Source organism: Diabrotica virgifera, chromosome 1, assembly GCF_917563875.1.
Source record: "Diabrotica virgifera virgifera chromosome 1, PGI_DIABVI_V3a".
NCBI classification, from domain to species: Eukaryota; Metazoa; Arthropoda; class Insecta; order Coleoptera; family Chrysomelidae; genus Diabrotica; species Diabrotica virgifera.
The window spans coordinates 292895065-292916393 of NC_065443.1; the positions used below are offsets into that span (position 1 = coordinate 292895065).

Sequence of the window (21329 nt, forward strand, 5' to 3'; positions counted from 1 at the left end):
TAGATTATGATAAAGCATTCGATAACGTAAACACGAACTAATGATAAAAAGAGATAAAATATCTAAAGGAGTTGGGAGTGAATGTCAAGGTTATAAGAGTTATGACCCAGTGGCGTAACCAGGGGTTTAGGGGGTTATAACCTCCCTCATTGGGATGTACTTGAGCTCATCAGAGCCCCCAGAGACTCTCCAATAGTTACCCCCCCCCTTAGGATCATCCTGGTTACGCCGTTGTTATGACCAATCTGTATTACCAGACAGCAATAGTACGTCTTCAAAATTTCAACGAAAAGGATGATTTCTAAATAAAAAAGGGAGTAAGGCAAGGTTGTATACTTTCTCCAATGTTGTTTAACTTATCCGTAGAAAAAGCCTCCGCAGAAGCAGTGGCAGACTCTAATATTATAACTAGAGTAAACGGCATCTTTGTTAACAACATAAAGTATGCCGATGACAGAGCCCTAGTGGCAGATAACATCGAAGTCTCCAATGCCTTTTAAATGATCTAAGTCTTGCAAGTGAAGCTTCGAGTTTGAAAATAAATATCAAGAATTAGGCAGTTTTGATTTGGTTGTCTGCTAAACGAGAGTTGGGACCCTGAGACTAAAATAAAGAGCAGAGTATAACAAGCCAGAAATGCTTTTTTGAAACTTCAAAAAGTTGGATTTCAACCTGAGATACAAATTGCTAAAGTGTTAACGTTTGGCCTGTTCTCTTGTACGGAATGGAAGCATGGACGTTAGAGGCCAGATCCATTAACAAACTTGAAATTTTTGAAATATAGTGCCTGTGCCGAATCCTTAGAACATCATGGAAGGACAGATAGTACAGAGGAAGTATTAAGAAGAGCAGGCTTCCAGGATAGGTAGGCTTACCATACGTCCCGATTTGATAGGGACGGTCCCGGTTAGAGATCCCTGTCCCGGCCGGTTTGCATTAGCGTCCCGGTCAAACTTGAACAACAGGACACCCCGGCCATTGATCAAGGACCATCTAAAATGCTCGAAACACAAGGCTAGCACAAGTGCCATTGGAAGCTGATCTACCATAACATCGTTTTTCAAAAATGCCGAACACAGGAAATGAACTTTCCATTGCTGCTAAAGAAGCTACTTTTGCATTCCATACAGCAATGCACGATATGAGTTTTAAAACATCTGATTGCTTCCCAAAATTAATATCGAAGCCGTTTGAGCCCAAATTCGGATCTGCGCGTACCAAGTGCGAAGCGGGAGTGATTGCACCGATGGCAAGAGATGAACTACACAACGAGCTAAAAGAATGCAATTTTTGAGCATTTATAGTTGTTATGCAGGTACTTTATATCAGAGAGGTGTATATCTGAAAATTTACTCGATTTTCGATCTGTCTGTAGCCGGAGAAAGGTCTGAAATCTTGGCAAATCACATAATGTTGATAATCAAAAAACAAGAAATCGAAAACAAGGTAGCTGCTTTCTGTGGTGATAGCTGTAATATGAATTTCGAAGGGGTAAATAGGTGAGGCAGCAATAATGTTTATTACAGGCTCAAGGAACATAAAAGACATTGATTGCAGCGCACACATCGTTCACAATACAATCCAACATGCAGTTGATGGTCTTCCTACCGAAATAGAGGCTATCGTTGTAAAAATATACAAATATTTTTGTATACGACATATACAATACTGTTGGCGTTACAAACTTAAAAGAGTTTTGTAAGACTGTTGACATCGAGTACAAAAGTTAGTGAAACATGGAAATACAAGATTTCTGTCTTTAGTACCAGCTGTGAAAAGGATCCTGCAGCTATACGAAGGCATGAAATCTTATTTTCTTGTTCAAGTAAACTGCCCTCTCGCATTGCGACAGTTCTTCACAACAGAAATTAGAGCATTTTACTTTTGGTTTGTACTCAGACAGTTAAATGTATTCAACAAAACCATTGAGTCGATAGAGAAGACTAACTCAACTGCGGCAGATGTAGGATGGAGTTGACAAAGTTAAAAACTAATATTCAAAACAGGATGGAAAACAAATTTCTTCCACAAGCAGCTAAACAACTCTTAAATAAATTGAAAGATTCCATAAATATCGAAAACTTCATAAGTGACGTTCACGCTTTTTATGAGCGCTGCATTTCGTATTATGCGCTGAATTGTGGGAAAAGAGCTTCGACAGAGCCGAAGATTTTGAGTGGATCTACTTGAAAAATGGGCTTAACTGGATTGAAATCGAAAAAGCAGCAGAACATATAAATAAAATGCTCAAACTTCAATCGAAAACACAAATAATTATTGATGAGCTATTTGATGATGCGTTATTGGTAAAAGGCTTCTTCCTAAATTCTAATGAAGCTAGTTACCCCGAGAAAATGTGGTCTGACGAGCAGGGGAGGATGCAACAAAGCGTTTTGGAAGCCTTGCTTACGTGAAAATTCAAGTTGAATATGTTATCCAGTAAATTTTATGGCAAAATTAAGCACGCAAAAAAATATTCTGATGAAAAACACAAATTAAGCGAAAAGCAAAACGAAAATGAGCCTCTTCCTCTTCTGCGTCCCGGTTTGGCTATTCGTAATTATGGTAAGCCTAAGGATAGGGAACTTTTTGATTATGTAAAGAAGAGCATACAGAAGTGCTCGAGGAGAACGATACACTTTGCAGCAATTAGTACTTGAAGGAAAGAAAGTTGTAGGGTGTAAAAAGATGTCATGGCTGCGTAATATTCGCCAATGGACAGGAATCCACAGTTATGAAATACTTCGGAATGCTGCTGAAAATATAATAATTTAATCCTGACTATCTAATATCTCACCTGACAAGATACCTTGAAAGTTCCAATACCTTGTATACTTGTCACAATACAGAAACTAAAACGTTTGTTGATATTCATACACTTTTCCATGACCAGAACGTTATTCTACTATAATAAATATTTTTTAAAACATTTTTCAGTCGTATTGTTACGAATAATAAATTTGGAATACACGAATAAAATGATATACCTACCATCTCTAAGATCCCCAGCTTCGATCTCGCTAACCCCATTATCGAGGGCATCCAAGCCTTCACTCTCAGACCTGGCCTTCACGTCCAACTTCGACTTCCATCCTCCTCTGATAAAATTGTTGATATTAGCACTGGGGTCGCTGAGTCGCCTTTGATTTCGGTATACATAGAAATCTTCGGGGTCTTCTTCCCAATCGGAGTCCCACATATCTGTAGCGCAGAATCCTGGTTCGGAGGTGGGGGTCTCCACTCCGGACCCCTTGGGTTTGGTAACCGCCATTTCGGCGTGGCCTTTGCCTTGCGGGCCTTTCATCCGGACGAATTCGCATCGTTGTGCCGTCGAAGAAGAAAACAGACCGAACGTCATCCTTTGGGCCATCTTTGTGCTTAGACTCGATTGCTACAATAAGAATAATTTGTTATTTACCCAAAACATTACCAATAAGTATAGGTTTGTTTATTGACTATAATAAAGCATTCGACAAAGTCCGACATGCACAATTAATGCATGTCCTGAAATCAAAGGATATATACTACAATGACCAATGACCTCAGGATTATATCTAATTTATACTATAAACAGCGAGCAAAAGTACGTGTTAACGAACGGCTGTCAGAGAAAAATGAAATCAGACATGAGGAGAGACAGGGATGCGTGCTGTCGCCAATTCCTCTTAATGCCTACACATAATACATAGGAGATCAAGAAAAAAGCTCTTGAGAGTGAAACAGCTGGAATAAAGGTAAATGGAACATTAGATATGCGGATGACATTGTCATCTTAGCCGAATATATTGAGGATCTTCAGAGGCTGGTGATCAGAATAGCGGAGTATGGACAAGAATACGGTCTAACAATAAACTTCGAATTTTACGTAAGAATCTTTTCATAAACGGAATCAATGTCGAACGAGTAGAGCAATATGCATATCTTGGAACAATGATTATCTCCACAAATGATTACTTCCAGGAAATTAAAAATCAGAATAGAAAAGGCTGGAACAAATTTTAACAAAATGAGAGGAGTGCTGTGCACAAGAGATTTAAGCAGGTTATGTGCTAAATTTTCTCGACTTTTTGTATGGAATGGAAGCTTGTACCTTAAATGCGGCATCAATGAAAAAACTGGAATCATGCGAGCAATGGGTGTACAGAATAATTCTGAAAATATCGTGGATAAAACACGTGCAATTTATTATGCAGGGAAAGATTCAAGGAAAAAGAAGCATAATGAGACGTGTACTGAACTACGTACGTGAAATGAACTTTTCAGAGCCGCCATCTCTAAAGTCCGACTAGCTATGATGATTGCCGATCTCCGTCACGGAGAAGATAGATATAGATAGGTAGTTCAGAAAACTCTACGGAATATAGGTAAATAGACACGTAACATGTAAAATAGAAAATACTGAATAAGTGAAGCAATGAAAAAGTAATAGACAGCACGAATAGCAGCACGAATATACGTAAGCAGTAATAGCAGCACGAGAATAGTAAGCGAATATACGAGAGCAGTAATAGCAGCACGAATATACGTAATCGATGCATAGCAAAATAAGAAGTCCAAATTAGAAGCTCATATAACTGATAATTTAAGAGAGAATGTTATGGTAGGGGAGCCCGGGATTTTTGCCGTTACTCGAGCGCGTCAGATTATCATATGGGGAGAAACCTGGTACCCTGCAGATGTACCTCTACCATATATTGGCTCTTAACACACGGGAGTTCGTTAAGAAGTTACATAGGTCTTGCGGGTAAAAAAGTGAATTTTTAAAAAAATTATATCTCGAAAACTAAAATTATTTTTATTTATAATTGGTACATGTAAAAGTATAGTACTTAAGGTACTCTCAAAAAAAAATGTCAGTAAAAAATATTCATTTTTGAGGAGTTGACTGCAATTTTTCAACAACAGCCCTTTTTTGCGGTGGGCAGCATAACTAAGTCCAGTCTCATCTGAAATCAAAAAATCAAACAGTTTCTTGTAGTTTATACCTCTGGCTAGTGAATGAACAAAGGAATTTTTATTAGGTGAAGTTGTTTTTGTTTTATAAAAAAAAAACTACTTTAAAAATGGTCATTTTTGAAAAAATGAGAAAAATTGGGGTCGAAAATGTGTTTAAACTTATGTAAAATCCTCAAATTTAATTTTTTTTAAATTCCTTCGTTCATTCACTAGCCAGAGGTATAAACTACAAGAAACTTTTTGATTTTTTGATTTCAGATGAGACTGGACTTATTTATGCTGCCCACCGCAAAAAAGTGCTGTTGTCGAAAAATTGCAGTCAACTCTACAAAAATGAATATTTTTGGCTGAAAATTTTTTTGAGAGTACCTTAAGTACTATACGTTTACATGTTCCAATTATAAATAAAAATAATTTTTAGTTTTCGAGATATAATTTTTTTTAAAAAGTCACTTTTTACCCGCAAGACCTATCCTTAAGGGGCCCGAAGGTACCCCTTAAGGGGGGGGGACGAAAACAAAATTCTATCCTTAAAAAAGTCGAAATTGTCAGATTAAGATAAGGTAAGTTAAGTACATGCAAAAGAGTGTATATTTAAAAAATCTGACGATTTGAGCCACGCGCGTAAGGAAATGGGAAAGTCCCAAAGTTTCACAAGAAAAAAGCGAATATTTCGCGAAATGAATGACAGATCGAAAAACTAAAAAATATGTGCTCAATATTTTTTAAAAATCTATCGAATGATACCAAACACGACTTCCCACGGAGAGGGGTGGGGGGTAAATTTAATATTTTAAATACGAATCCCGCGATATTTCGCGAAATTAACATCAGATCGAAAAACTGTAAAATACACTAATTCAATATTTTTGAAAAATCTATCGAATGTCACCAAACACGACCCCCACGGAGGTGGGGTAAGGGTTACTTTAAAATCTTAAATAGGAACCCCCATTTTTAATTGCAGATTTGGATTCCTTACGTAAAAATAAGTAACTTTTATTCGAAACATTTTTTTGAATTATGGATAGATGGCGGTATAATCGGAAAAAAAGATTGTTGGAAATGGAAAATTAAATTAAAAATGGAAAGTCCCTACTAACATGGAAAACTTTGCTTAACTTTTTTTGGTTTTACGACCTACTCTTCACAACCCAATAGGTCCCCATAACGCTCGAGTGACTGCACATTTAGCATACTTTGCTCCCCTACTATTAAGGAAAACACAGCGTTGATAGGATTGTTATATTATCTGTGCTTAATATGAGAGATTTATTCCATTAAGTCAACTATTTAGAAAAACCCGAAGACGCGTCGAATAATATATCGCTTGTACTATTTCGGAGACATTAAAACAGTACTTTGGATTGCAACTCTGGAACCGGAAGTCATCACCTTTAATGCCGCCTGTCGCGTCTGTTCAAACTGTCTAGTAATTTTAGTAATCTTCTTTTTAATGAAAGAATAAGTTTTTTTCAGCTGTTAATAGTGTGAGGTAGGAATTTTTGTGTTGTATGTTTTCTACTCTGAATCTGTCAAAAGGAATCTCAGTTGAGAAAACCGAGTTAATATATTTTTTCTCATCTTGCTGAGGCGCGTCGATTAATATATCACTTGTTCTATTTCGCGACTTTAAAACAGAAACTCACGGTAGTAAATCTGGAACAAAAAGTCCGAAGTCAAATTTGCCACCTTTAATGCCATCCTTGGATTAACGCTTTCGTTTGACACCTCATTTGTCATTACATATATCTGTTCTAATATAGCAGGAGTTGTATTGACGAACGGACATTTATCGATAATTTAAGGTTTTCACATTTTAATGTTGTGAAATAAATGGAAAGAAAATCTATAATCACTTACCCTGGCATCGTATACTTTTTTGAGGGCATCGTATCTAATAGAACCTAAAAAAATAACTCCCTGAATGGTTCCAGCTCGATCTGCTGCCAAGAGTTCAACACAAACCATCTCTCCATCTCGAACCAGTATGTCATGGAACACTTCATCAAAATTGTCCACCTATAAAACACATTTCAATATCAAACATACGCAAGTCTCCTTCCGTGATCAAAGAAGAGATCACAAAATAGTTAATGATCCCTTTTATCTACGACTTACCATGAAACAGATATGCGGATAGGTAATCTCCTCCACTTCTCCTTTGGTATCCATCCTTCTTCTACTGGGAGATGCGTAAACCTTTTGGGAATGCCGCTTCAGCACTTGGAGCTCTTTGGGACTGGTTCTAGTGCAGATGGCTAGCGTTAATGTATACTCGAATTGATGAATTATAAGGTTCAGATACACCGTTTCTTCCCAGTCGATGTCTGGATCTCCAATCGGTAGTTTTCTGCTGTCTTTTCGAAATACATCAACTTCGGTCTATAAAAAGAAAGATGAAAAGAAAAAAAGATCAATAAGTAAAATATTATTACATATATCTAGTCTTTTATATTATTAAAAAATGTGCGTATAAAAATGTCCGGGACTATAGGAATCCATTTTTCAGATGAAGTCACATAATATGATAACACCATAACTAATCTTCACTGAGTAGATGAACACAACTGTACTATCCAGAAAAAAAAGTCCCAAACATTAATGGGGACTTAATATGATTCACTGCTGGATCTAAAACTATCCATGGTACTGGGTCAGGAGTCTTTGGGCAAACATGTAATTATAGCAAATTTTACAGCCTAGGTCAATTTACATCTGTGATCTGGGCTGAAATATTTGCTTTGGTGGAGCAACACAATTAATAAGGTTATTTCAATATTCTGCGAGTTATAATACTTCTTGTTCAATAGGGAATTTGCATAAAATTTTAAATTCGAAAAAAATGGTATAAATCACAACAGAACATAATTTAGAACCTGTATCAAAGATAAAAAAGTTTTGTTTGTCTTTCGTTTGGCCCCTAAAGACGACTAAAAATTCAACTTATACCAGCCACCCCAAAACGCGTCGTGACGTCACGGGGTTGTATGTTTACATTCTAAACCAATTGTTAATTTTAAATTAGACATTATAAACGTCAGTAACAAATACAGTTATGTGACGTTAAAAGTGTTTTTGATCGTTTGAACTATTCGTAGAAAATTTGTACTTTTACAAAATGGTTTTATTTTCAATAGTAAACCTTCTTTCCTTTCCTTCAAAAACTATATCAAACTCCAATCTCAACAAACTGGTATATATTATTACAACGACATACGATAAATGTCATTAGAATATAAATATTTTTCCTTTATTCCCCGACGACGAGCTGGAAAAATACCCAAGTAGGTGGAGGCCAATAAACTATAAACTAAAGAAGAAGAAGAAGAGAATATACGTAAATATAACCATAAACGGAACCACATAGTTAAACTCTGTGACTTCACGGGTCGTTTGAACTATTTTAAGATAAAGAAGACTTTAAATTTGTACTTCTAAGTTATTATTAGTTTTTGAAGCGTGAAATTTTGGAAATCTCATTTTTATACAAAACTGAACATTATTTTGTTCTAGCAAACAGTCAAACTAGTCAGAAACCGTCAGCAAACAGTTGGTCAGTGAGAGAACATAATACAGTCACCAGTGCTATCCCCTCTACTCGCGCTGGTCGACTCTTCGCTGATGGTTTCAAACCGTTTGAAACTGATGCTAGAACAAACCTATTATTATGTAATAAAAAAATGTGCAAGTTCCCTATTAAGGGTACCTACATATGCGAAATCGTTAAAATAATTTCAGAGTTGTATCAAAAGGTGTGGTTCAAAAAAACTAGGATAGATAATTAAATGTAATACAAACAATAGTTGAATTAATTAAGTCATAAAAAGCCTGTCAATATTACTGTTGACACTCACGCTTCTCAGAAGAGTTAAAAGGCGTCTGTTCTCTATGGGAACCAATAGTTAAAAGAGCGACTTTGGTTTTACCTAGTCCAAAAATATATGTACCTATTTCTAGAGGGTGGAGATTAAAGTTAGGAGTAAGAATAAAACTGAAATCAGCACAATAATACGTGTTTCTACGGGATACTGATCGAGGTGTTCCTACTGGACACTGACCACTCAGATATCATCTACGTAAAATGGCAAATAAGACAGAGCAACATGCAGATTCTGCGAAAATGCAGAGGAAACGGCTCTCAATATATGTATTATTGTCTCTAACTGCAAGATAATTATTCGCCAACACTACAAAAGCTTGGAACAAATATAAAGTGTGGTTCAAAAAAACTAGGATAGATAATTAAATGTAATACAAACAATAGTTGAATTAATTAAGTCATAAAAAGCCTGTCAATATTACTGTTGACACTCACGCTTCTCAGAAGAGTTAAAAGGCGTCTGTTCTCTATGGGAACCAATAGTTAAAAGAGCGACTTTGGTTTTACCTAGTCCAAAAATATATGTACCTATTTCTAGAGGGTGGAGATTAAAGTTAGGAGTAAGAATAAAACTGAAATCAGCACAATAATACGTGTTTCTACGGGATACTGATCGAGGTGTTCCTACTGGACACTGACCACTCAGATATCATCTACGTAAAATGGCAAATAAGACAGAGCAACATGCAGATTCTGCGAAAATGCAGAGGAAACGGCTCTCAATATATGTATTATTGTCTCTAACTGCAAGATAATTATTCGCCAACACTACAAAAGCTTGGAACAAATATATTGGAATGTCATAAGGTACCTACAATCTATAATCTAGTAATATTTTTTCTTTAATTTCCTCCATGGATCACTTCTAAGCATTTTTAATGTATATAGAATGTGTGATACACGTCCGATTTACTGAGAAGATAGATACTTTGAGGTTTTATAACGTAAAGAAAAATTGTAAAAAAATTGAGGACATTCACGGAAGAAGAAGGAGCAAACTTAGAATTAGGCCGAAAATGAAAGCAAACAATCAAAATTTGGGGCATTAAAATTATCCATATATTACCTAAACCATAAACACTCATCAGCGTAAGAAAAACTTCAAACACCTTGGCGTGAATTTTCACAGACAGCCTTCGTATGTAATGTAAATCCGTTAGAATTAGAATTACATAAAAATGTTCTACATTCAGAAATTTAATTTTTAATCAATAGCCTTCGCCACTGTTCTACACTTGATTATAAATTCAATAATATTGGGGTGTATCTAATTTCCCTTCGGGAATGTCAAATGCTGTCGTAATTGTGATTTATCTGATTCGAGAAAGCATAAAAATTTTGGATCCCAACAAAGCTCAAATTACGAATAGTATTTCTTTTATTTAGGTCAAACAAAACCTTTAAAATATAAGGCGACCAAAAGACATAAGGACTCAATAAAACTTTACAAAGACCGGGGATTGACTAAAGAAATGTATTGTTATGCTCTGTATTTCTCTCTGTTATGAGATTGATCAGCAAATTCTTATTTTGATTAATGACTTAATTCTTTTAATCATTGCTTATGTAAAACAAAACCAAAATTAAATTAAATCTTCTAATAAGTTTTATTCTCAGGGCTATTTTAATTTTAATGCATTACATTCGGTTTGTGGCTTCTATATAGTATCTCTAGCTGCTTACTTCATCCAGGGACAAAACAGGGAAATTAAACACACTCGATGTCATATAAATGTTATAAATATTTTTTATTTATCCAATATACCATAAATATAAGATTTTAAAATTATACTAAAATTTAATTCTGTTGCAACTATTTCTCGTCTAATAAATTAAGCTTTAATTCTGATATCTCCTTTGTTTTAACAAAAATTTTATTTAAATAATTCGTTAGACTATTCTTACAAAAATACTAAAATTTACTTTTCTCCTTTTAAATTTATTACTTATTTCTTCTTTAAATTTTGGAATGACTAAATTATGCTATAGAACTGTTCAATACAAAAATAAACAAATATGGTGTGGATATAAAACCAACTCTCTCCGTTTCACAAAAATTCTGACTAACCTTTTTGTTTCTTCTTTACTTCTTCTTCCTGGATTGCGTAGTCCTCGATTCTCCCACACGTACTCCTAGGATGTAGCGAAAGGTCCTTCTCCTCCAAACTGCTTCACAAACAAACAAACAACGGGACTCGCTCGAAATCTCTATTCAGTTTTCTCTCTGATCGATATCTTGTGCAAATTGATACCCACCGGCTACTCGTTCTAGACAGAAAACAGGAATCTCCTCGGACACAAGGAAAATTAACTTCTCAACTCGGTCAACGATTTTGTTTCACTACGATTCTGCTCGCAAAGGCCAATTTCACCACTTTACACCGACTTCTCACTTTTTAAAAACTGGACTGTACTCTCCAGATATTCATTTCACAGTGACCATTTTTTCTCTCCTCAAAATCAGACTCAACACTCTCATCCCCACCATCTATCTTTCTCCGCCAATCACAAACATCCTGTCTACCCACTACATCCATATTTTCATTTCTTACGAACCAATTTATTTTGTATACAACTTTTCCACTTTGTTAAATTCTTCTCTTCTTCTTCTTGTGCCACTCCTATCGGAGATTGGAAATCATCAAGGCTACCCTGACTTTGTTTACAGCTGACCTAAAAAGTTCATTAGTGGTGCAGCCAAACCACTCTCTCAAATTCCGCATCCACGACATTCTTCTACGGCCTGGATTCCGTTTTCCTTCTATTTTTCCTTGCATTATATTTTGAAGTAATTCGTATTTATGACCTCTCATCAGGTGACCCAAATACTCGAGTTTTCTTCGTTTTATCGTTAATAAAATTTCTGGGTCTCTTCCTATCCTTCGTATTACTTCAAGATTTGTGATTCTTTCAACCCAACTTATCTTCAGCATTCGACGGTAGCACCACATCTCGAAACTTTCAATATTTTTTATGTTGTTCTGTTTGAGAGTCCAGGCCTCTACACCGTATAATAGCGTGTTAAATACGTAGTCACTTAGCATTCTTAATCGTAGAGGGATGCTTATATCTCTGTTGCAGAAGAATTTTCTCATCTTTATGAAGGTGGCCCTGGCAATTTCGATACGTCTTTTTATTTCATTGTTTTGGTCTCCAGTTTCGTTTATTAAAGTTCCCAAGTATTTATAACTTGATACTTTTTCAATTTGAATGCCGTTTATACTAATATGTGCTGGTTGTGTCATGATTTTACTGAAGACCATATACTTGGTTTTTTTGATATTAATGTTTATGCCATAATTGTTGCAAGCAATATTTATGTTTGTAAGTAATCGTTGTAATTCTTCTACTGTTCTTGCAACTAGTACAGTGTCGTCTGCGTATCGAATATTATTTACAACCTCTCCATTGATTACGATTCCTTCATTTGCTTGCAAAAGGGCTTCCTGACAGATGCTTTCACTATATACATTAAATAGCAGTGGTGACAAAATGCATCCCTGTCTTACTCCTCTACGTATTTCTATTGCTTTTGATATCTCGTTTTCTATTTTGATGTTAGCTTTCTGATTCCAATATAAGTTGAGAATTATTCGCAGATCTTTATTATCTATGTCTTTTCTTTCAAGAATGTCTCTTAGCCTATCGTGGCGTACTCTGTCAAACGCTTTTTCAAAATCGATAAAATATGCATGTACTTCTTGATTAACGTCTAGCTTGACTAACGTCATGTTAAATTCTAGGAGACACCAAATTACTTTCGTTATTTCAAAATGCTAAACAAAAAACCTTATATTCTAAACTCAATAAATTTGTTTACTGCCTATCCTTCTAAGAAACATTTATAAAACGTCATTGTTCATTCCACAGCGAAATAAATGTACTTTCTAATTTTTACCGCATAATGGTATGTCCGTTCAAAGAAACATTAACAAATCATTTAACGATTTCACTTTCCGCGAAAACACTGTTTACTAACTAAATTATAATATGTACCATTTTTGGTCATATACAGGGCGATGAAAATCTATGATCTCGTGGTCTCTGATATAAATTTATTTTCTAAATTTTTCCCAAAAAGAATTACAACAGTATAATTGTACCTATATAGTTCCGTAAAAAATTCAATTTCGTTGTAGGAGAACAGGAGAAAACGAAAAAATAATTAATGTGGAGAAAATATAACTATAAACTGGCAGTAAATATAATACCACAAGAAAACATGAATAGATGGGCTAAGATAGGAAGTAGGCTAGACTAACTAGAACTAAGTAGAATAGACCTATAAATTTGATTAGACTACCCTAAGTAACTGAAACCGGAGTTAAAATATCACACAATAAAAATATTGATTAAAAATATTTTCAGAAATAATAAAATACTCTCTGAAAAACGTATTGAGAAAAATAGCAAGAAGAATAGCAAAATGAACAAAAATATAAATTTGATATGGAAAATTACTGAGGAGACCTGGAGACCACCTAAACATGATAATGACTACTAGGCCTGGACCACGCGTACCAAAAAAAGTTGATTAATGGCAAGCTGAAAATTTGTTAATAGCTTAACGGTGTCTAGTCGGACAAACTTTGATGTATGGGAACACTGGAACGGGAGAAGTTTTAATTGTGGAACGTTATTTTAATTGTGGAACATGTCATCCTGACAAGTTTATGATTCTGAAAACTAGCAAGTTGTTTTTAAGTTTATTCAATAGCAAACTTTATAATATAATATATGAAACAATGTTTGTCCGACAAATATGTTGATCATTTTAATAAGTCCGACACGTAGAACATGTCAAATGACAGGGATAATATTGGTGGTAAATAGCAGTATGATTTTTGCAGGAGAGTTTAATGAAGGGGTAACAAATCAATTGGAAGTTCTGACCGACAAAATCATTGGGACGTGTTCGTAGTCTGACGTTCGAAACCTGTAACCTGTTCCACAATTAAAACTTTCCCTGTTTCAGTTTCCCGTACATCAAAGTTTGTTCGACTAGACACCGTTGAGCTATTAACAAATTTTCAGCTTGCTATTAATCAACTTTTTTTTGGTACGCGGAATCCAGGCCTATACGAAAAGGAAGATAAAGGATAAGCTTACTCAACCAATATACCGACTGAAAATGAGTCCGCCAATGAGTGCATTGGGTCTCCTTCTATTAAATATTTCTGTGATAGCAGGGTAAAAGTTCTTAAATCGGAAATCATCGTATTAGATTCGATTCGAGAAATCGCAAGATTTGACTTATATTATTATTTCCACCGTATATTATGTATGCTTTAATCGTTGTGTATGACTTTATTTACGGATTTTACGGATTTACGGATTTTTTACCCACAAATATAGATCGCAATCTATCCGTTTGTCCACTTAACTCAAAATGACCAAAACTTGACTTAAGAACTTTTACCCTGCTACCACAGATTTCATGAATGTTTACTGGGTTGAATTTGTCTGTCTATAGTTTACATTTCATATCAGCTAATATACATATTTTCATATTTCAACAATTTTTTTTCTTTAGCTTTGGACCTTGTTGGTGGGGGATTTTCCCTATATCATTATATCAGCTTTCTCATTTAAGATATTATTAGCTGGAAAATAAAAGAAAAGAAGAGAATAGATCATGTTAGAGCATGGACCGTTACACCGAACTAGTTGGAGCAATGACGTAAGCAAGAAGGGAGCAGATTTATGATAATAAAACAACAATTTGTCTAAAATTTAAAAGAAAGTAAAAGAAGACAAAAGTAAATTTTTTTATGAAGTATTATACAATAACCTTACAGATGTTCTATGTTACAGACTTACCTCGAACTTTGGCAGATACCTGGGCGATCCTTTGACGTGTTTTTTCCTAACGAAGAACAGAAGATCATCACAGTCCATGGTCGATTCATTTTGGAATAAAAAATGGCGAACAAAGAGGTCTGTCCAATAGGTTGTACCTTGTAGCATTACAAATCCAGACTCTGTAAAATGAAAGAAATAGTACATTGTTTACCGGGTAGGAAAAGCTTAACATTCCTGGACGACTGTGAAGATTGCTAAGTCGAGGCGCAAGCCGAGACTTAGCAACACAGAGTCCAGGAATGTGGCTTTTCCTACGAGGTAAACATACTATTTTTCCGCAAATCGTTTAAAATTCGACAGATATTGATTGATTTAAAAAAAACGCGATAATTTTATTCCCAAATATTTATTGGCGAATGGATTTAGTGTCCGCAGTCATATAAACCCAAACAAACAACAAATATTCCCAAATAAATGGTGCTTTGAAATTCCTAATAAAATTACTTGGGTTACTATGGAAACGTATTGAGGTTGAATTGTCAAACTTTTCTATCATTTATGTAGAACACTAACAACTGTACGGAAATATCATTTCCTTACAGTAAGGAAATGACATTTCCTTACAGTAAGGAAGTCCTGACTTTTTCTACAAGAAATTTTGACAGGAATGTCAAAATTTCCTGGCGATTTGCGGAAAATGTATTTATCGTCGTCTAAAATAAGTGACTAATGATGGCAAACTAGATGCGGAAATAAATCTATACGATTAAACTACACAATTAATACTAGAAGTCTAAGAGCTGGAAGCGGATTTTGTGCGTGATAAGTAATATGAAAAAACTATACGGGGATATGTTGAATTAGTTGTGTACATGACTTTCACCAACGGCCGGAAACCAGAGTTGGGTAGTTATAAGGGGTCAAATTCGCGGATTTTATTATTTTTTTTATGACGCTCATGATCGAGATAGTGCACCAAAATTTGGGAATAAGTAGGTCATGACGTACCTAAGTAAAATCTCTAGGGGCTCAACGCTGCGTGGCCGACAAAGGGGTGGGGGTAAGGGTGAATATAAAAAATATAACGGGTTTTTTGCGACGTTCGTGATTGAGATAGTGCACCAAAATTTGGATATAAGTAGACCATGACATAAATAATTAACATCCCCAGAGCCGGAAACCAGAGTGGGGAAGGAAGGTAGTTATAAGGGGTCAAAGTTCCGTTTTTTATTATTTTTTTTGTGACGCTCATAATTGAGATAGCGCGCCAAAATTTGGGAATAAGTAGGTCATGACATAACTAAGTAAAATCTCTAGGAGTGGCACTCTGCGTGGTCGACAAAGGGGTGGGGCAGGGGTGAATATAAAAAAATGTAAGGGGTTTTTTGCGACGTTCGTGATTGAGATAGTGCACCAAAATTTGGAAATAAGTAGACCATGACATAACTAAGTAATATCGCCAGAGGCGGAAATCAGAGTGGCCGACGAGGGTAGTTATAAGGGGTAAAATTCGCGGTTCTTATAATTTTTTTTTGTGGCGCTCATGATGGAGATAGTGCACCAAAATTTGGGAATAAGTAGGTTATGACGTAAGTACGTAAAATCTTCAGGGGCGGAACGCTGCTTGGAGTACAAAGGGGTGGTAGACAGGGGTGAGTATAAAAATATATGGGGGTTTTTTTTGCCGTTCGTGATCGAGATAGTGCCCCAAAATTTGGGAATAAGTAGATCATGACATTACTAAGTAAAATATCTAGGGGCGGAACGCTGGGTGGGGGGACAAATGGTGTGCCGGGTCACAAAAAAATAATACACACTGCGACTTTGACCCCTTAAAACTACGCTTATCCCCAACTCTGGTTTCCGGCTCTGGGGATTTTACTTAGCTAAGTCATAGTCTACTTATTCCCAAATTTTGGTGCACTATCTCAATCTAGCACATCGCAAAAAACCCCTTATATTTTTTATATTCACACCTACCCCCACCCCTTTATCGGCCACGCAGCGTTCCACCCCTGGAGATTGTACTTAGTTACCTCATAACCTACTTATTCCCAAATTTTGGTGCACTATCTCAATCATGAGCGTCACAAAAAAAATAATAAAAACGGCGATTTTGACCCCTTATAACTACCCTCATGCCCAACTCTGGTTTCCGGCTCTGAGGATTTTACTTAGCTATGTCATGGTCTACTTATTCCCAAATTTTGGTGCACTCTGTCAATCACGATAGTCGCAAAAAAACCCCTTATATTTTTTGTATTCACCCCTGCCCCACCCCTTTGTCGGCCACGCAGAGTGCCACCCCTGGATATTTTACTTAGTTACGTCATGACCTACTTATTTCCAAATTTTGGTGCACTCTCTCGGTAATGAGCGTCACAAAAAAAAATAATAAAAACGGCGACTTTGACCCATTATAACTACCCTCATCCCCAACTGCGGTTTCCGGCTCTGGGGATTTTACTTAGTAATGTCATGATCTACTTATTCCCAAAATTTGGTCCACTATCTCAATCACGAACGTCGCAAAAAACCCTTTATATTTTTTATATTCACCCCTACCCCCACCCCTTTGTCGGCTACGCAGCGTTCCGCCCCTAGAGATTTTACTTAGTTACGTCATGGCCTACTTATTCCCAAATTTTGGTGCACTATCTCGATCATGAGCGTCATAAAAAAAATAATAAAATCCGCGACTTTGACCCCTTATAACTACCCTCAGCCCCAACTCTGGTTTCCGGCCGTTGGTGAAAGTCATGTACACAACTAATTCAACATATCCCCGTATAGTATTTCCATATTACTTATCACGCACAAAATCCGCTTCTATCTCTCCGACTATAGGACACAAATGTAAAAATGAAAGTCAAGAGAAAAATTCACAATATGATAAATGATAACAGTGCCAGTAATAATGGTAGGGGAGCCCAAGCGGGGATTTTTGCAGTTACTCGAGCACTTCAGATTATCATATGGGGAGAAACCTGGTACCCTGCAGATGTACCTCTACCATTTATTAGCTCTTAACACAGGGAAATCCGTTAAGGGGGACCCGAAAAAAAAATCTATCCTTAAAAATACTCGAAATTGTCAGATTAAGATAAGGTAAGTTAAGCACATGCAAAAGAGTGTATATTTCAAAAATCTGACGATTTGAGCATGGACGTAAGGAAATGAGTGAGTCAAAAAGTTTCACAAAAAAAGCGAATATTTCGCGAAATGAACATCAGATCGAAAAACTAAAAAATATGTCTTCAATATTTTTCAAAAATCTATCGAATGGTACTAAACATGACTCCTCACGGAGAGGGGTGGGGGTAAATTTAAAATTTTAAATACAAACCCCGCGATATTTCGCAAAATGAACATCAGATCGAAAAACTGCAAAATACACTTTCATAATGTTAAAAAATCTATCGAATGGTACCAAACACGACCCCCCGCCCACGGAGGTGGCTTGGGTGGTTACTTTAAAATCTTAAATGGGACCCCCAAATTTTTATTACGGATTTGGATCCTTTACGTAAAAATAAGCAACTTTTATTCAAGACTTTTTTCGAATTATAGATAGATGGCGCTATAATCGGAAAAAATGATTATTGGAAATGGAAAATTATATTAAAAAATGGAAAGTCCCCACTAAAATGGAAAATTTTACTTAACTTTTTTTGGTTTTAGGGCCTAATAATCACAACCCAATAGGTCCTCATAACGCTCGAGTGACTGCAAATTTAGCATACTTTCCTCCCCTACCATAACATACGCAAGCGAAAACTGAACATAAAAAACACGAATCAAAAATCAACTCGATCGAAATGAAACCTTTAAGAAAAATGTGCGGGAAAATAAAAATGGGACAGGATAAGAAATCAAGATAGCAGACAAAGAACAAAGAACAAATCAGAAACTTCTTATACTGAATACGTTAAAAAGAAGCAAAAGTTGTGGTTCAGACATATTAATAGAATGAAATCAGAAAAAATTAGGTACAAGGCATATATTAGAATTGGGAAGTAGAAGAAAAAGGAGAGGAGGAACACCCAGAATGAAATGGATAGATCAGATCGAAGAAACAGGAAGGAAGAGAAAGTAAAAAATTTGATGGATTCGACCGTTACTTGATGGAAGTTCATTTTATCTCTCAATAAAACACTGAAATCTTTTGTTTTCTATACTTCCACAAAATTTATTATTTACAACTATGTGACTACAGCTGTTTCGGCAGAGTGCCTTTCTCAAGTGATATAATTTACAATGTGTTTGCCTTTTTGTCTCTAACTGAAGAGGTTGAGGAGTGGGGAGCTGTTTGTCTCGAGTTGGTCATTCAGAATTATATCTGTATTCTTCAGTTTATTAATTTCCATAGATTCTAAAAAAGATAGCTTAAGGCCTTTATTTTGGATATGCAGAATTTGAAACTCTTCATTGAAAGAATGATTATGATCTAGAAGGTGAAGTGCGTATGTAGGAGTATCTGTTTTTCTATTGTTGAAAGCCCTTTTGTGTTCTGCTATCCGTTTGTCAAAAGTTCTGCCAGTTTGACCGATGTACGTTTTCGGACAGTCACCACAAGTTAGTTTGTACACACCACTCTGTAGTTGCTTTCTCTTTCGGCTTTTATTGTTCTTAATATATTTGCTTAAGTTGTTGTTAGTTCTGAGAGCTGGTATTATTCCTTTCTTTTTTATGTATCTGGCTATTTTTGTTGTTATCTTGCCAGTATATGTGAGAGAGCAGAAGGTACTGGGTTCTTTCTGTGGTGATGGATACACTAATTTCAGGGCTTTCTTATGGAGTTTTTGATTTAAAATTTTGTTAACTGTTTGTTCGTTATAGCCGTTGTTAACTGCTATTTGTTTAATGATGTTTAGTTCTATCTCGAAGTTATTTTTTGTCATGGGAATTTCATGTAGGCTGCTAATTTGCGTTGTGTAGGATGGGATGATGAATTGTGTATAGTTGTGTCAGTATGGGTAGGTTTATGATATACGGAGAACTCATGTTTGTTGTGTAGTCTGGTAATCGTTACATCTAGAAAGTTTATGGAATTATTCTGTTCTGTTTCTATTGTAAACTCCATATTACTATGAAGTGAATTAATGTATGATAGAAATTGGTCAAGTTGTCTGTTGGTTCCTGTAAAGCATACTAGTATATCATCCACGTATCTCCACCAATATAAGAACTGTTTAAATACGGGATGTTTAGAAATTGTTGTTTCAAGTTGGTTCATAAATATATCTGATAGTAATGGGCTTAGAGGATTACCCATAATAAGTCCTGCACTGTTGTTTGTGTATATTTGACTATTGAATTCAAAATAGTCTTGATTTATGCAAATTTCAACGAGGTGTAAAATTTCAGATGCAATGATCGGATTTGTACTATTATGGTCTAAAAGATTTTTAACTAAAACAAAAGTTTCTGTAGGAGGAACACTAGGAAAAACAGACTAATTTCATTTGACGTAAAAAATCTTTTTCCTAGTGTTCCTCCTACAGAAACTTTTGTTTTAGTTAAAAATCTTTTAGACCATAATAGTACAAATCCGATCATTGCATCTGAAATTTTACACCTCCTTGAAATTTGCATAAATCAAGACTATTTTGAATTCAATAGTCAAATATACACAAACAACAGTGGAGGACTTATTATGGGTAATCCTCTAAGCCCATTACTATCAGATATATTTATGAACCAACTTGAAACAACAATTTCTAAACATCCCGTATTTAAATAGTTCTTATATTGGTGGAGATACGTGGATGATATACTAGTATGCTTTACAGGAACTAACAGACAACTTGACCAATTTATATTCATACATTAATTCACTTCATAGTAATATTGAGTTTACAATAGAAACAGAACAGAATAATTCCATAAACTTTCTAGATGTAACGATTACCAGACTACACAACAAACATGAGTTCTCCGTATATCATAAACCTACCCATACTGACACAACTATACACAATTCATCATGCCATCCTACACAACGCAAATTAGCAGCCTACCATAGCATGATACATAGACTGACAGAAATTCCCATGACAAAAAATAACTTCGAGATAGAACTAAACATCATTAAACAAATAGCAGTAAACAACGGCTATAACGAACAAACAGTTAACAAAATTTTAAATCAAAAACTCCATAAGAAAGCCCTGAAATTAGTGTAGGTATCCACCACTACAGAAAGAACCCAGTACCTTCTGCTCTCTCACATATACTGGCAAGATAACAACAAAAATAGCCAGATACATAAAAAAGAAAGGAATAATACCAGCTTTTAGAACTAACAACAACTTAAGCAAATATATTAAGAACAATAAAAGCCGAAAGAGAAAGCAACTACAGAGTGGTGTGTACAAACTAACTTGTGGCGACTGTCCGAAAACGTACATCGGTCAAACTGGCAGAACTTTTGACAAACGGATAGCAGAACACAAAAGGGCTTTCAACAATAGAAAAACAGACACTCTGCCGAAACAGCTGTAGTCACATAGTTGTAAATAATAAATTTTGTGGAAATATAGAAAACAAAAGTTTTCAGTGTTTTATTGTGAGAAGTAAAAAAGTATTAAAGAATTAAAGACGATGGCCAAAAATAGAAATGCGTGGAAAAAATGCGTATCTAAAGGAAGAACCTGAGGTTGGGTAATCCCAATCCGACACCTGAAAG

General features: G+C 35.5%; 1 protein-coding gene across 2 annotated transcripts in view; it reads right to left on the reverse strand.

The window, feature by feature from the left end:
- Window positions 1-21329, reverse strand: part of LOC114328942 (uncharacterized protein KIAA0930 homolog) — a 36773-nt gene that overhangs the window by 13258 nt on the left and 2186 nt on the right. For both annotated transcript variants that reach the window (XM_028277929.2, XM_028277930.2), the window contains exons 2-5: window positions 14660-14820; window positions 7078-7341; window positions 6820-6978; window positions 2992-3391 (exon numbers count right to left, since the gene is read on the reverse strand). In XM_028277929.2, coding sequence (XP_028133730.1) covers window positions 2992-3391; window positions 6820-6978; window positions 7078-7341; window positions 14660-14820 — 984 coding nt within the window. The remainder of the gene's footprint in view (window positions 1-2991; window positions 3392-6819; window positions 6979-7077; window positions 7342-14659; window positions 14821-21329) is intronic.